Source organism: Mus musculus, chromosome X, assembly GCF_000001635.26.
Source record: "Mus musculus strain C57BL/6J chromosome X, GRCm38.p6 C57BL/6J".
Classification (NCBI taxonomy): Eukaryota; Metazoa; Chordata; class Mammalia; order Rodentia; family Muridae; genus Mus; species Mus musculus.
The window spans coordinates 3821811-3837268 of record NC_000086.7 but is presented as its reverse complement, the minus strand read 5'-3'; the positions used below and the strand labels follow the sequence as shown (position 1 = coordinate 3837268).

At 42.1% G+C, this 15458-nt stretch overlaps 1 protein-coding gene and 1 pseudogene across 1 annotated transcript; both read left to right on the top strand.

Annotated features, from left to right (window-relative positions):
* Window positions 1-15458, top strand: part of Gm14355 — a 250741-nt pseudogene that overhangs the window by 200181 nt on the left and 35102 nt on the right.
* Window positions 613-1390, top strand: Spin2-ps1 (spindlin family, member 2, pseudogene 1). The gene has a single exon (NM_029106.2). It carries the CDS (start codon window positions 658-660, stop codon window positions 1366-1368), a length of 711 nt encoding a protein of 236 aa, NP_083382.2. The 5' UTR covers window positions 613-657; the 3' UTR covers window positions 1369-1390.

The following is a 15458-nucleotide window of genomic DNA, read 5'->3' as shown; positions in this document are numbered from 1 at the left end:
GAAACTAAGTAGCAGTGGGAACAGGAGCCCAGGGGAAGACAAAGGGAGGGGGGATCTGCAGTGAGCAGCAGGAACTGGGATGTCCTTCAGAGCCAGACTGAGGTTCTGGAAAGAGCAAGGTTGAGCCTGGAGGTAGGTACCTGGAAGCAGCCAGGGAAAGCAGTGAGGACTGGGGACAGCAGGCAGGGGAGCTCAAGACACTAAAGTGGAGGGAGGAGAGGCAATTTACAGCTCTTCTGGACTTCCAAACAGATTTGCAACTATCCTATGGGGGCAGGGCTCTAGACTCAGCAGAGCACCTAGTCTCTGGGAACAGAACAGCCAGTCACTGAGGAGAGTCTCTTGTTCCCCTGTTGGGGGATTCCTGATTCTATTGGACACCAGGCACACCTTCCCCCACTCTCTAGTACTTCCTTCACAGGGGCCTTAGGGAATCCCAGAGACAGCACCACACAACCAGGTGTCAGGGCAGGTTTCAAGCTTCATCCTCAGGTTCCTGGCACCAGCAGTTAGAGACCAGCAAAAAGCATGGAAGCAATCACTGGGAAGAGTTCATCATTTACCCCCATAGTCAACTGACTCTCCCCTTTCACATTGCAGCCTTGGAGCCCCCCAGGACCCAGGAAGCAGAAGGGCAGCAAAGCTGCATAACAGGACATGGAAAGTTCAAAGCTGACCAAGAAAAGAGCTGGTCGGAAGAGGCAGAGGAGCAGATCTCCAGCCCTGCCCAAAAGGAACATCTTGGGCTGCAGAATTTCTCATAAGTGGAAAGAAGGAGATGAGTCTATCACACAGTGGACTGGAACTGTGCTGGATCAGGTGCCAGTAAACCCTTCCCTGTACCTGGTTAAATATGATGAGATTGACGCTGTGCATGCTCTGGAACTTTACAAAGATAAGAGGGTATTGTCCCTAAAAGTTATCGCCAAGAGGGTGGTATCATCCGGAGTCACTGATTCCAGCTTTGTTGATGCCATAGTGGGCAAAGAAGTTAATCATCTATTTGAGGGTGAGCATGGCTCTAAGGAAGAGTGGAGGGGGATGGTCCTGAGCCAAGCGCCTATCTTGGATAACAGCTTTTATATTACTTATGAGAGGGATCCCATATTATACACGTACCAGCTTCTGGATGACTTTAAAGAGGGTGACCTACAAATCATGGAGGGGATCAGTGACCCCCCTTCTTTAGACATCGACCTGGAGCTTGTGGATGGCCTGATAGGAAAACACGTGGAAAACACAAATGATGACGGCTCCAAGAGGGATGGCCTGATCATTTACCAGATTGAAACCAAACCTAGAGTGTACCTCATCAAGTATGAAGATGATGTCCACATACATGTCACTCACTTGGAGAAAGAGTTCTAATTATTTATCACGGCATTGTCACAACTGTAGAAATAAAGTTAATTTCCTTGGAAATAAAGTTGAAGTTGTAATTTCCAGATGGGCTCAGGTTGCTGTTCTTGAGTGTGTCCTGGGCTCAATGCAGGCATACCAGTTGTCTTGAAGAATGCGGGCTTCTGTGGGTATGGCATGCTGTCTGAAGCACTCTGCTGGGTGTGTTTGGTGAGTGGAAAATGGACGGATGGAGCAGCTGTCAATTCAGCCTGTGAGAAAAGTGAGCTAGTATCATAAGCAGTCATCTAAAAATGGAATGGGACTTATCTGGTGTGGTCTTGGTGAGGGAGAGGAGAAAGAACTGGAGATGGGTGGTGGAGGAGGGGGCAGAAGGATATGACTGCCCAAAGAGAGGTGGAAGGAAGCCAAAGAGAGAGGGGTGGCAGAGAGAGGCTCCCTGGAAGAGGAACAGAGTGAAGAAAGAAACATAGATTGGGAAGAGGTGTGGAAGCAGGGTGAGGCATGGTGGCACCTTCTGGCTTTCAGGAAAACTAAGGAATTCAGGAAGAAGGATACACACAGCAGTGTAAAGAGTTATACAGCAAGGGTGGGCAGGGTGAGACAATCAGAGAGGACCCTGAGGAGAGGCTCAAGGACCTGGGAGTCCAGAAGGACCGATGCATACCTAGTGATGGAGACATTAAAGAGGTAACCCTGGGAGAAGCAATTCCAAGAAGAAAAGCTGTCTCTGGGTGGTGAGAGATAAAGGTACCATGGTGGGTAGGTGTGTGGGGTGGAGGAGCACGAAGGCCCAGGGAAAAAATGGCCTTGTGAGGGCATGCAGGTGCACTGAAGGGACACTAAAGGCCATTTCAACAGGGACTACTTGGACAGATTCAACCACAAATCACCATTGCATATATCTCAGGCCTTTCTTTTTTCAGAGTCTGTGATAGCCAGCAGCCTGAAAAAGCTAGTAAGAGTTCCTAGCTTGCTCTGGGCAAAGGACAAGTATTTTTTAAGGGAAATGGTCCCTTACTGGATCCAGGAATAGCAGTCTTGTCACTGTCCTTTTGCTGCTGGAATTGCCCTTGCCTTCCTGGGGGGGGGGGTCTGCTGATTGTGCCTCAAGTCTCCATGATATAGAGAGAACTTGCCTGTTCATGTTCTGTCACAGCTGCCTGAAGCCACAGGTGGCTCCATTCATTGCCCAGGCAAAGGGAAGCTGACCTTTCTGATTAGACGCCCTACAAAACCTATAGCTCCTGACACCTTCTAGGTATCTTTTATTCAAACAAGTTTTCCCTTTCTTCTAAAACTGTGAGCTAACCCTGAAGGAAATGTGTGTACCTCTCTGAAATGGAAACTTATGGGTTCTTTGGACAGTCAGTTGTGTTGCATGGTGTTTGTCTAAGGCAAACAAATGAAAGAACATTTTACTGAAGCTGACACAGGTGAAAGGATGTTCTGCTAAACAAGCACATGAAAGGATGATGTGTGATGAGGGGCTCTTCACTAATGAAATATGTGTGTTCGTCTGCCTTACATTTTGTAGTTAGACTTTGTTTGTTGGGACCCTATGGGGAGAAACTCACTGGAGAACTTCTGGTGGTGTCCTTTGGCTTCTTACCACCTCTGAGGACTCCAACTGATGGTCACAGTTATGTCAGCTGAGGGAGACTCATGCTGAGACAAGAAACATGCTGTGACAAGGCGCATAGACATGTGATGTTTGGAGGAATTATAAGAAGGGCTAGATGGACAGGGAAGGTGGCTGAGCTTGGCTTACTTACATAGCTAAACACTTCTTGATCTTGTGACTTTGCTGATGGTATTTTCTTGAGAGAGGCACAGTGGGGAACTTTCCTTGGGTTTCTCTTGGTCCTGGTCCCTCTTGCTGACTCAAGCCAAGGCTGAGACCTGGCTCTCTCTGCTAGTTAGTGTCACTGATACTGATTCAGGTTTGCTAGCCCAACTCTATAGAACAGGACTGCTGGTTTATCCATGAAGTGTTTGGGAGTAGACTGAGGTGCAGTTGTTGACTTGTGAACTGAACTACTGATTTCCAGAAAATATAGATGGAAGTTGCTCCAAAGAACTATTCTTAAACAGGTGCTCTTCCCCTGTATCCTTTCTTTTCTGCTACCTCTGGTGGGTTGTGGGCTAAAAGGGAGATTAAAGTATTTATTAACCATGATTAAATCAGCCTCTTAAAATATCAAAGTTATACCCCTCTTTAGGGAAGGGTTTTATAAATACAAAAGGGCTATGGCTGTGAACCGTTGATTTGTCCAACTAATTTCTTTGACTGTATACTGCTCATTGGAAACGTTTGCTTCCTGGGAAGAAGACTTGTCAATGACAGCCAAGTGCTTCAGTGCTCTGCCATATATATATTCATGTAGAGTCCAGGGCATGAGTCTCTGTCCTCATGCTTTTTTTGTTTTCCTTTCCCATTCTTCTAAAGCCTCTCTGAGGACTGTGAGTGTGTCCTCTTCCCTCCTTTAGCAAACTTTGTTATTGCCTCACAAAAGAAGAATGTTTCTTGTTCCTGCTGCTGAGTTCTTCCCAAAGCCACACATGGAAGAAGCAAGGTCTTCTAGACATTGAAAGAAGGTGTCAAATCTTGTTGATGCTCACTGCCTACCAAGCATTGACTCAATAAGTTCATTGCATCAAAAATGACAAAAGACCAGCACACCTCACCAGGGCAGCTGTAGTCTTCTTTTCTATATCATGTGTTTTTGCTAAACCAACATCAGCAGTTCCTTTTTCACAGACCCATTTCTGCTAGCTTAGATGGGTATTTTTGGCATTAGTGTTTTGTTGTATTTAGCATCCAATTTGACTTTTTTTAACTTTAATTTTATTTATTTTTCAAGTATTCACTTTACTTCCTTCTCCCTACTCACCTTCTTTGTCCCTCCTTCCCTCCCATAATTCTCCCACTTCCCTTTGTCCTCTGAGTGACTGGGGGCCCATTGCATATCCCTCTATCCTGGCACTTCAAGTCTCTGGGAGGCTATGTGCATCCTCTCCTACTAAGGCCAAACAAGGCAGTCCAACTAGAAAAAAAGATAATCCATGGACAGGCAACAGCTTTGTGGGTAGGTCCAGATGCAATTGTTTGGGACACACATAAAGGTCAAACTGCACATCTGCTAGATATATGTGGGAAGACCTAGGCTCAGCCCGTATATGTTCTTTGGTTGGCGGTTCAGACTCCAAGATCCTCAAGGGTGCAGGTTAGTTGATTGTGTTTGTCTCATTGGGGAGTTTCTATACTCTTTGGCCCACAATCCTTTCCCATATAAATCCATGAGAGTCCCCAAACTCCAGTCATTGTTTGGCTGTGGGTGCCTGTATCTGTCTTAGTAAGCTGCTGGTGGAGCCTCTCAGAGGACAACATGCACCTGCCATGTATGTATATCCTTTTAGGATTTTTTTTACCTCATTCAGGATGATATACTCAAGTTCCATCCATTCTGGCTACTACAAATAAACCTGCCTTAATCATTGCAGACCAAGTGTCTTTATGGGATGTTGGAGCATCTTTCAGGTATATGCCTAGGAGAGGTATAGCTTAGTCTTGAAATAGAACTATTGCAAGATTTCTGAGAAGCTGCCAAATTGATTTCTAGAGATTATTCAAGTTTGCTCTCCTACTAGCAATCAAGGAATGTTCCCCTTGCTCAATATCCTTGCCAGTATGTGCTATCTCTTGACTTTTTGATCTTACCATTTCTGATGGATACAAGATGGTACCTCAGAGTTGTGATTTGTATTTCCCTGATGACTAAGGACTTTGACCATTTCTTTAAGTGCTTCTTGGCCATTTGAGATTTCTCTTTTGAGAATTTTCTGTTTAGCTCTGAACTCCATATTTTAATTAAATTATTTGGTTATTTGTGAATATGGATATTAGTCGTCTGTCAGATGTAGGGTTGGTGTAGGCCCTTTTCCCATCTATAGGCTACCGATTTGCCATTTGACACTGTCCTTTGCCTTACAAAAGCTTTTCAGTTTCATGAGGTCCCATTTATCAATATTTGATCTTAGATCCTGAGCCATTGGTATGCTGTTCAGGCTATTGTCTCCTGCAAAAAATGCATTCAAAGGCCTTTCTACATTCTGTTCTATAAGATTTAGTGCATCCTGTTTTATGTTCAGGTCCTTGATCCACTTGAATTTAAATTTTGTGCAGAGTTATAAATATCAATCAGAGCTGGGGCGTGGTGACACATGCCTTTAATCACAGCACTTGGGAGGCAGGGGTAGGCAGATTTCTGAGTTCCAAGTTTGCCTGATATACAAAGTGTGTTCCAGGACATCCAAGGCTACACAGAGAAACCCTGTCTCAAAAGCCTCCCCAAAATAAATAAATAAATAAATAAATGAATAAATAAATAAATAAATAAGGATCAATTTTCATTCTACAGGTAGACCAGGACCATTTTTTACCACTTTGTTTTATGTTGCTGTTGTTTTGGTTTGGTTTTGTAAAGATTTATTTATTTATTTTATGTATATGAGTACACCATTGCTGTCTTCAGACACACCAGAAGAGGGCATCAAATCTCATTAACAGATGGTTATAAGCCACCATGTTGTTGGTAGGAATTTAACTCAGGACATCTGGAAGAGCAGTTGGTGCTCTTAACTGCTGAGCCATCTCTCCAGCTCCCTAAAGTTGTTTTTCAGCTGTAGTAGTTCTCTGGTGGAATTTTGGGGGTTACTTATATATACTGTCATATCATCTGAAAATAGTGATACTTTGCCTTAGTCCTTTCCGATTTGTATTCCTTGATTTCCTTATATTGTCCACTTGTTCTAGCTAGAATTTTGAGTACTGTATTGAATAGATAAGGAAAGAGTGGGCAACCTTGTCTTGTCCCTGGCTTTAGTGGAATTGCTTTAGTTTCTCTCCATTTAATTTCATGTTGCCTGTTTATTATCAGTATATTGCTTTTATTATGTTTCGAAATGAGCCGTGAACTCCTGATCTTTCCAAGACTTTTAACATGAATGGGTGTTACATTTTATTGAAGGCTGTTTCAGCATCTAATGAGATGATCATGTGGTTTCTTTCCTTGGGTTTGTTTATATAGTATATTATGTTGAAGGCGTTGCATATACTGAACAATCCCTGTATGGGATGAAACCCACTTGATCCTGGTTAATAAAGGTTTTGATGTATTATTAGATTCAGTTTGCAAGAATTTTGTTGAGTACTTTTGCATCAATATCTGTCCTGTCCAGCAGACCAAGTTATTCATGGGTGCAAGGGGGACCGCAAACCTGGAAGAGAAAAGAGCAAGAAAGAAGAACAGAGACCAAGGAGGATTCCTGTCAAGGTCTCAGTTTATTAGGCTGAAATGCCAGGTTATAAGCACACATCGAGGGGAAATAGGGAGGGGCTGAGGGGTAATTAACAAAGAACAAAGAAGTGGGCATCTGAGGACATGAAGGCCGAATTCAGATTGCAGGTGGGAGGCACTCTGAGTCTTATCTCCGGAATGTAGATTCCTCCTTAACTGTCCTGGGTTTCAGGCTGGGCTCAGCACATAACTCATGTCCTTAGAAGTCTTGGGAGTCAGGAAGAGATAGGGATAATTCAGTCTTTTTAGGGTCTTTGGTGCCAGCATGAGATAGGGAGGAGGAGGCGACCAGCTCTTTAACACAAGGCCATTTTGCTTATTAGTGTGGGAAGCTGCGAAAGGCTTCCTTTCTCACAGTATAGTCTCCAAAAAATATCCATAGGCAAGATTGGTCTGAAGTTCTTGTTCTTTGTTGGGTCTTTGTGTGATTTCAGGTATCAGAGTAATTGTGGGTTCATAGAATAATATAGGTAGTGTTCCTTTTGTTTCTATTTTGTGGACTGGTAGAATTCTGCACTAAAACTGTCAGGCTTTTTGATTGGGAGATTTTTGATACCTCTATGTATTTCCTGAGGCAATATAGGACTGTTTAGATAATTTACCTGACCTTGATTTCACTTTAGTACAGAAAGCAATCTAGATTTTTCAGTTTTGTAGAGCTAAAGGCTTTTGTAGTAGCTTCAGCTGATTTTTTTTAAATTTCCTCAGATTCTGTTGTTATGTCACCTTTTCATTTCTAATTTTGTTAATTTGCATACTGTCTCTGTGCCCTTTAGTTAGTTTGGCTAAGGGTATATCATATATATCTTGTTGACTTTCTATAAAAACTAGCTCTTGGTTTTGTTGATTCTTTGTATCATTCTCTTTGTTTCTCCCTGGTTGATTTCAGTCCTGAGCCTCCAACATCCTGAAATCTACTCTTCTTTGGTGCACTTTGCTGCTTTCTGTTCTAGAGCTTTTAGGTGTGCTTTTTTTTTCCTTTTTTATTAGGTATTAAGCTCATTTACATTTCCAATGCTATACCAAAAGTCCCCAACACCCACCCACCCCCACTCCCCTACCCACCAACTCCCCCTTTTTGGCCCTGGCATTCCCCTTTACTGGGGCATATAAAGTTTGCGTTTCCAATGGGCCTCTCTTTCCAGTGATGGCCGACTAGGCCATATTTTGATATGTATGCAGCTAGAGTCAAGAGCTCCGGGGTACTGGTTAGTTTGAAATGTTGTTCCACCTATAGGGCTGCAGATCCCTTTAGCTTTTTGGGTACTTTCTCTAGCTCCTCCATTGGGAGCCCTGTGATCCATCCATTAGCTGACTGTGAGCATCCATTTCTGTGTTTGCTAGGCCCCGGCATAGTCTCACAAGAGACAGCTACATCTGGGTCCTTTCGATAAAATCTTGCTAGTATATGCAATGGTGTCAGCGTTTGGATGCTGATTATGGGGTGGATCCCTGGATATGGCAGTCTCTACATGGTCCATCCTTACATCTCAGCTCCAAACTTTGTCTTTGTAACTCCTTCCATGGGTGTTTTGTTCCCAATTCTAAGGATGGGCATAGTGTCCACACTTCAGTCTTCATTCTTCTTGAGTTTCATATGTTTAGCAAATTATATCTTATATCTTGGGTATCCTAGGTTTGTGGCTAATATCCACTTATCATTGAGTACATATTGTGTGAGTTCCTTTGTGAATGTGTTACATCACTCAGGATGATGCCCTCCAGGTCCATCCATTTGCCTAGGAATTTCATAAATTCATTCTTTTTAATAGCTGAGTAGTACTCCATTGTGTAGATGTACCACATTTTCTGTATCCATTCCTCTGTTGAGGGGCATCTGGGTTCTTTCCAGCTTCTGGCTATTATAAATAAGGCTGCTATGAACATAGTGGAGCATGTGTCCTTCTTACCAGTTGGGGCATCTTCTGGATGTATGCCCAGGAGAGGTATTGCTGGATCCTCCGGTAGTACTATGTCCAATTTTCTGAGGAACCGTCAGACTGATTTCCAGAGTGTTTGTACAAGCCTGCAATCCCACCAACAATGGAGGAGTGTTCCTCTTTCTCCACATCCACGCCAGCATCTGCTGTCACCTGAATTTTTGATCTTAGCCATTCTGACTGGTGTGAGGTGGAATCTCAGAGTTGTTTTGATTTGCCTTTCCCTGATGATTAAGGATGTTGAACATTTTTCCAGGTGCTTCTCTGCCATTCGGTATTCCTCAGGTGAGAATTCTTTGTTCAGTTCTGAGCCCCATTCTTTAATGGGGTTATTTGATTTTCTGAAGTCTACCTTCTTGAGTTCTTTATATATGTTGGATATTAGTTCCCTATCTGATTTAGGATCGGTAAAGATCCTTTCCCAATCTGTTGGTGTCTTTTTGTCTTATTGACGGTGTCTTTTGCCTTGCAGAAACTTTGGAGTTTGATTAGGTCCCATTTGTCAATTCTCGATCTTACAGCACAAGCCATTGCTGTTCTGTTCAGGAATTTTTCCCCTGTGCCCATATCTTCAAAGCTTTTCCCCACTTTCTCCTCTATAAGTTTCAGTGTCTCTTGTTTTATGTGAAGTTCCTTGATCCACTTAGATTTGACCTTAGTACAAGGAGATAAGTATGGGTCGATTCGCATTCTTCTACACGATAACAAACAGTTGTGCCAGCACCAATTGTTGAAAATGCTGTCTTTCTTTCACTGGATGGTTTTAGCTCCCTTGTCGAAGATCAAGTGACCATAGGTTTGTGGGTTCATCTCTGGGTCTTCAATTCTATTCCATTGGTCTACTTGTCTGTCTCTATACCAGTACCATGCAGTTTTGTTCACAGTTGCTCTGTAGTACACCTTTAGGTCTGGCATAGTGATTCCACCAGAGGTTCTTTTATCCTTGAGAAGAGTTTTTGCTATCCTAGGTTTTTTGTTATTCCAGATGAATCTGCCAATTGCCCTTTCTAATTCGTTGAAGAATTGAGTTGGAATTTTGATGGGGATTGCATTGAATCTGTAGATTGCTTTTGGCAAAATAGCTATTTTTATTATATTGATCCTGCCAATCCATGAGCATGGGAGATCTTTCCATCTTCTGAGATCTTCTTTAATTTCTTTCTTCAGAGACTTGAAGTTCTTGTCATACAGATCTTTCACTTCCTTAGTTAGAGTCACGCCTAGGTATTTTATATTATTTGTGGCTATTGAGAAGGGTGTTGTTTCCCTAATTTCTTTCTCAGCCTGTTTGTCCTTTGTGTAGAGAAAGGCCATTGACTTGTTTGAGTTAATTTTATATCCAGCTACTTCCCTGAAGCTGTTTATCAGGCTTAGGAGTTCTCTGGTGGAATTTTTAGGGTCACATATATATACAATCATGTCATCTACAAAAAGTGATAATTTGACTTCTTCCTTTCCAATTTGTATCCCCTTGATCTCGTTTTGTTGTCTAATTGCTCTGGCTAGGACTTCAAGTACAATGTTAAATAGGTAGGAAGAGAGTGGGAAGCCTTGTCTAGTCCCTGATTTTAGTGGGATTGCTTCATGCTTCTCACCATTTACTTTGATGCTGGCTACTGTTTTGCTGTAGATTGCTTTTATCATGTTTAGGTATGGGCCTTGAATTCCTGATCTTTCCAAGACTTTTATCATGAATGGGTGTTGGATTTTGTCAAATGCTTTCTCAACATCTAACGAGATGATCATGTGGTTTTTGTCTTTGAGTTTGTTTATATACTGGATTACATTGATGGATTTCTGTATATTGAACCATCCCTGCATCCCTGGGATGAAACCTACTTGGTCAGGATGGATGATTGTTTTGATGTGTTTTTGGATTCGGTTAGCAAAAACTTTATTGAGGATGTTTGCATCAATATTCATAAGGGATATTGGTCTGAAGTTCTCTATCTTTGTGGGGTCTTTTTGTGGTTTAGGTATCAGAGTAATTGTGGCTTCATAGAATGAGTTGGGTAGACTACCTTCTGTTTCTATTTTGTGGAATAGTTTGTGAAGAACTGGGATTAGATCTTCTTTGAAGGTCTGATAGAACTCTGCACTAAACCCACCTGGTCCTGGGCTTTTTTTTTTTTGGTTGGGAGACTATTAATGACTGCTTCTATTTCTTTGGGGGATATCGGGCTGTTTAGATCATTAACCTGATCTTGATTCAACCTTGGTACCTGGTATCTGTCTAGAAACTTCTCCATTTCATCCAGGTTCTCCAGTTTTGTTGAGTATAGCCTTTTGTAGAAGGATCTGATGGTGTTTTGGATTTCTCCGGGATCTGTTGTTATGTCTCCCTTTTCATTTCTGATTTTGTTAATTAGAATGCTTTCCCTGTGCCCTCTAGTGAGTCTGGCTAAGGGTTTGTTTATCTTGTTGATTTTCTCAAAGAACCAGCTCCTCCTTTGGTTGATTCTCTGAATAGTTCTTCTTGTTTCCACTTGGTTGATTTCACCCCTGAGTTTGATTATTTCCTGCTGTCTACTCCTCTTGGGTGAATTTGATTTCTTTTGTTCTAGAGCTTTTAGGTGTGTTGTCAAGCTGCTAATGTATGCGCTCTCTATTTTCATTTTGGAGGCACTCAGAGCTATGAGTTTCCCTCTTAGAAATGCTTTCATTGTGTCCCATAAGTTTGGGCATGTTGTGGCTTCATTTTCATTGAACTCTAAGAAGTCCTTAATTTCTTTCTTTATTACTTCCTTGACGAAGGTATCATTGAGAAGAGTGTTGTTCAGTTTCCACGTGAATGTTGGCTTTCTATTATTTATTTTGTTATTGAAGATCAACCTTAGTGCATGGTGATCTGATAGGATGCATGGGACAATTTCAATATTTTTGTATCTGTTGAGGCCTGTTTTGTGACCTAGTATGTGGTCAATTTTGGAGAAGGTACCATGAGGTGCTGAGAAGAAGGTATATCCTTTTGTTTTAGGATAAAATGTTCTGTAGATATCTGTCAGATCCATTTGTTTAATAACTTCTGTTAGTTTCACTGTGTCCCTGTTTAGTTTCTGTTTCCATGATCTGTCCATTGGTGAATGTGGTGTGTTGAAGTCTCCCACTATTATTGTGTGAGGTGCAATGTGTGCTTTGAGATTTACTAAAGTTTCTTTAATGAATGTGGCTGCCCTTGTATTTTGAGCATAGATATTCAGAATTGATAGTTCCACTTGGAGGATTTTAACTATGATGAGAATGAAGTGCCCCTCCTTGTCTTTTTTGATGACTTTGGGTTGGAAGTCAATCGTATCAGATATTAGGATGGCTATCCCAGCTTGTTTCTTCATACCATTTGCTTGAAAATTGTTTTCCAGCCTTTCATTCTGAGGTAGTGTCTACCTTTTTCTCTGAGATGAGTTTCCGGTAAGCAGCAAAATGTTGGGTCTTGTTTGTGTAGCCAGTTTGTTAGTCTATGTCTTTTTATTGGGGAGTTGAGACCATTGATATTAAGAGATATTAAGGAAAAGTGATTGTTGCTTCCTGATAATTTTGTTGTTAAAGTTGGCATTCTGTTCTTGTGGCTGTCTTCTTTTAGGTTTGTTGAGGGATTACCTTCTTGTATTTTCTAGGGCGTTGTTCCTGTTCTTGTATTGGTTTTTATCTGTTATTATCCTTTGAAGGGCTGGATTCGTGGAGAGATAATGTGTGAATTTGGTTTTGTCGTGGAACACTTTGGTTTCTCCATCTATGGTAATTGAGAGTTTGGCTGGGTATAGTAGCCTGGGCTGGAATTTGTGTTCTCTTAGTGTCTGTATAACATCTGTCCAGGCTCTTCTGGCTTTCATAGTCTCTGGTGAAAAATCTGGTGTAATTCTGATAGGCTTGCCTTTATATGTTACTTGACCTTTTTCCCTTACTGCTTTTAATATTCTATCTTTATTTAGTGCATTTGTTGTTCTGATTATTATGTGTCGGGAGGAATTTCTTTTCTGGTCCAGTCTATTTGGGGTTCTGTAGGCTTCTTGTATGTTCATGGGCATCTCTTTCTTTAGATTTGGAAAGTTTTCTTCAAAAATTTTGTTGAAGATGTTTGCTGGTCCTTTGAGTTGAAAATCTTCATTCTCATCCACTCCTATTATCCGTAGGTTTGGTCTTCTTATTGTGTCCTGGATTTCCTGGATATTTTGAGTTAGGATCTTTTTGCATTTTCCATTTTCTTTGATTGTTGTGCCAATGTTCTCTATGGAATCTTCTGCACCTTAGATTCTCTCTTCCACCTCTTGTATTCTGTTGCTGAGGCTTGAATCTATGGTTCCAGTTTTCTTTCCTAGGGTTTCTATCTCCAGTGTTGCCTCTCTTTGATTTTTCTTTATTGTGTCTACTTCCCTTTATAGGTCTAGTATGGTTTTGTTCATTTCCATCACCTGTTTGTATGTTTTTTCCTGTTTTTTTGTAAGGACTTCTACCTGTTTGATTTGTTTTCCTGTTTTTCTTTAAGGACTTGTAACTCTTTAGCAGTGTTCTCCTGTATTTCTTTAAGTGAGTTATTAAAGTCCTTCTTGATGTCCTCTACCATCATCATGAGATATGCTTTTAAATCTGGGTCTAGGTTTTCGGGTGTGCTGGGGTGCCCTGGATTGGGTGAAGTGGGAGTGCTGGGTTCTGATGATGGTGAGTGGTCTTAGTTCCTGTTAGTAAGATTCCTACGTTTACCTTTCACCATCTGGTAATCTCTGGAGTTAGTTGTTATAGTTGACTCTGTTTAGAGATTGTTCTTCTGGTGATTCTGTTACCGTCTATCAGCAGACCTGGGAGACAGATTCTCTCCTCTGAGTTTCAGTGCTCAGAGCACTCTCTGCTGGCAAGCTCTCTTACAGGGAAGGTGCACAGATATCTTGTGTTTGGACCTCTCCTGGCCGAAGAAGAAGGCCCAAAACAGGACCTTTCTCAGAAGCTGTGTTGCTTTGGCAGGTCCCAGAAGCTGTCAGATTCTGTGGTGCAGACTCTCACCTGTGCAGACTAAAATCCTAAGTTCAGCAGAGGCCTGGAACCAAGGTGGCGCCCGCTGCTCCTGAGGCTGAGGCCTTCCAAGCCAGGCAGACACCTGTCCTCTGGTCCGGACGGTGGCCAGCTGTCTGTGGCCCGCAAAGAGTGCTGACTCAGTGGCTCTGTGCCTCTGCCTGTCCCAGAAGCTGTCCGGGTCTGTGGCGCACCCTCTCACCTGTTCAGACTAATTTTTTAAGTTCGGCGGAGTCCGGGAACCAAGGTGGCGACCACTGCTCCTGAGGCTGAGGCCTTCAGAGCCAGGCGGACACTTGTCCTCTGGTCCGGATGGTGGCTGGCTCCTTATTTTCTTTTTCAATGACCTGTCGATTGGTGAGAGTAGACTGTTGAAGTCTCCCACTATTATTGCGTGAAGTTCAATGTGTGTTTTGAGCTTTAGTAAAATTTCTTTTATGGATGTGGGTGCCCTTGCATTTGGGGTATATATGCTCAGAATTGAGACTTTGGTTTTTGGTGGATTTTTTCCTTTGATGGATATGAATTCTTCCTCACCTTTTTTCTACTATTTGTGGCTGAAATATTATTTTTTGGATGTTAGGATGTCTATGATGTAGGCCTGTGTACTGTAAGCTTTCCCTGAAGATCTTTGGCCTAAACAGGTCTGAGGGTTCAGGAGAAGGGGAGAGAATGCTACCAGGAAGGAGGAATTGTCTCTTCTGTTTCCACTAATGAAGCTGTATCCACCACTGCCGTCTCTTTTGTTGCTCCAAGATGCTCTATGCTGAGTAATCCCTGGCTGAGCTGGTGGGAGGTTGACTAGCCTGGGAGAGGTGGTGGGGAGCTACTTGTGATATTTTGGGAGAGCAGGTTCTTTCCCTGGTGGTGGTCTTACAACTCTTATGACAGAGGCTCTCTGATAATGACAGAGTAATTCTCACTCCTTTATTTATTCTCAATAGGATTTTTATATACAGTCTTGTGGTGGTTCACAGTATGACAGTAGGTGTTTACTATTGGCTTGGTCTATGAGGTCGGGGATATCTCATCTACATGTGGGAAGGATTGGGGTGCTGTATCTATATGACTGAAAGCCACAAACCTCTCTAAAGCAAGAGTGTGGCTACATGACAGTGTCCTGGTCCGGAAGCAGGCAAAGCTTCTACTGTCCCTTCAGGGTCCCCAGGGCTTTAAACCTTAGCTCAACCTTACCAGGCTTCCTCTCACTGCCCACAGCCACACTCTATTCCAGCTTGGTTCTTGTGACTGTTTGCTTGCAAAACTTTTTTCCAGCCTTTTACTCTGAGGTTTGTTTGTCACTGAGGTTTATTGTTTATATGAAGCTAAGGGCTATATCCTGCTTATGTATCCAGTCTTTAGCCAGATCCTTTTTATTAGGCAATTGAGTTCATTGATGTTAAGAGATATTAAAGACAGATGATTATTAGTTCCTGATATTTTTGTTGTTGGAGATGGTATTCCGTGTTTATGATTCTCTTCTATTGCGTTTGTTGTGATATGTTTAGTTTCTTATGTTTTCTTGGGTGTAGTTACCCTCCTTGTATTGGAAATTTTGTTTCAGTATCCTCTGTAGGGCTGGATTAGTAAAAAGATGCTATTATTTAAATTTGGTATGGTTTTGGAATATTTTGCAGGGTATATTAGCTTGTGCTGGCATATATGTTCTCTAAGGGTCTGGATGATATCTGTCTAGGATCTTCTAGCTTTTAGAGTCTCTGTTGCGAAGTATGGTGCAATTCATACAGGTCTGCCTTTATATGTTACTTGGCCTTCCCCCCTTACAGCTTTTAAC

Bases quoted from the DNA above. Each gene is read 5' to 3' on its own strand.
- Spin2-ps1 (NM_029106.2), top strand. From the start codon at position 658: ATGGAAAGTTCAAAGCTGACCAAGAAAAGAGCTGGTCGGAAGAGGCAG.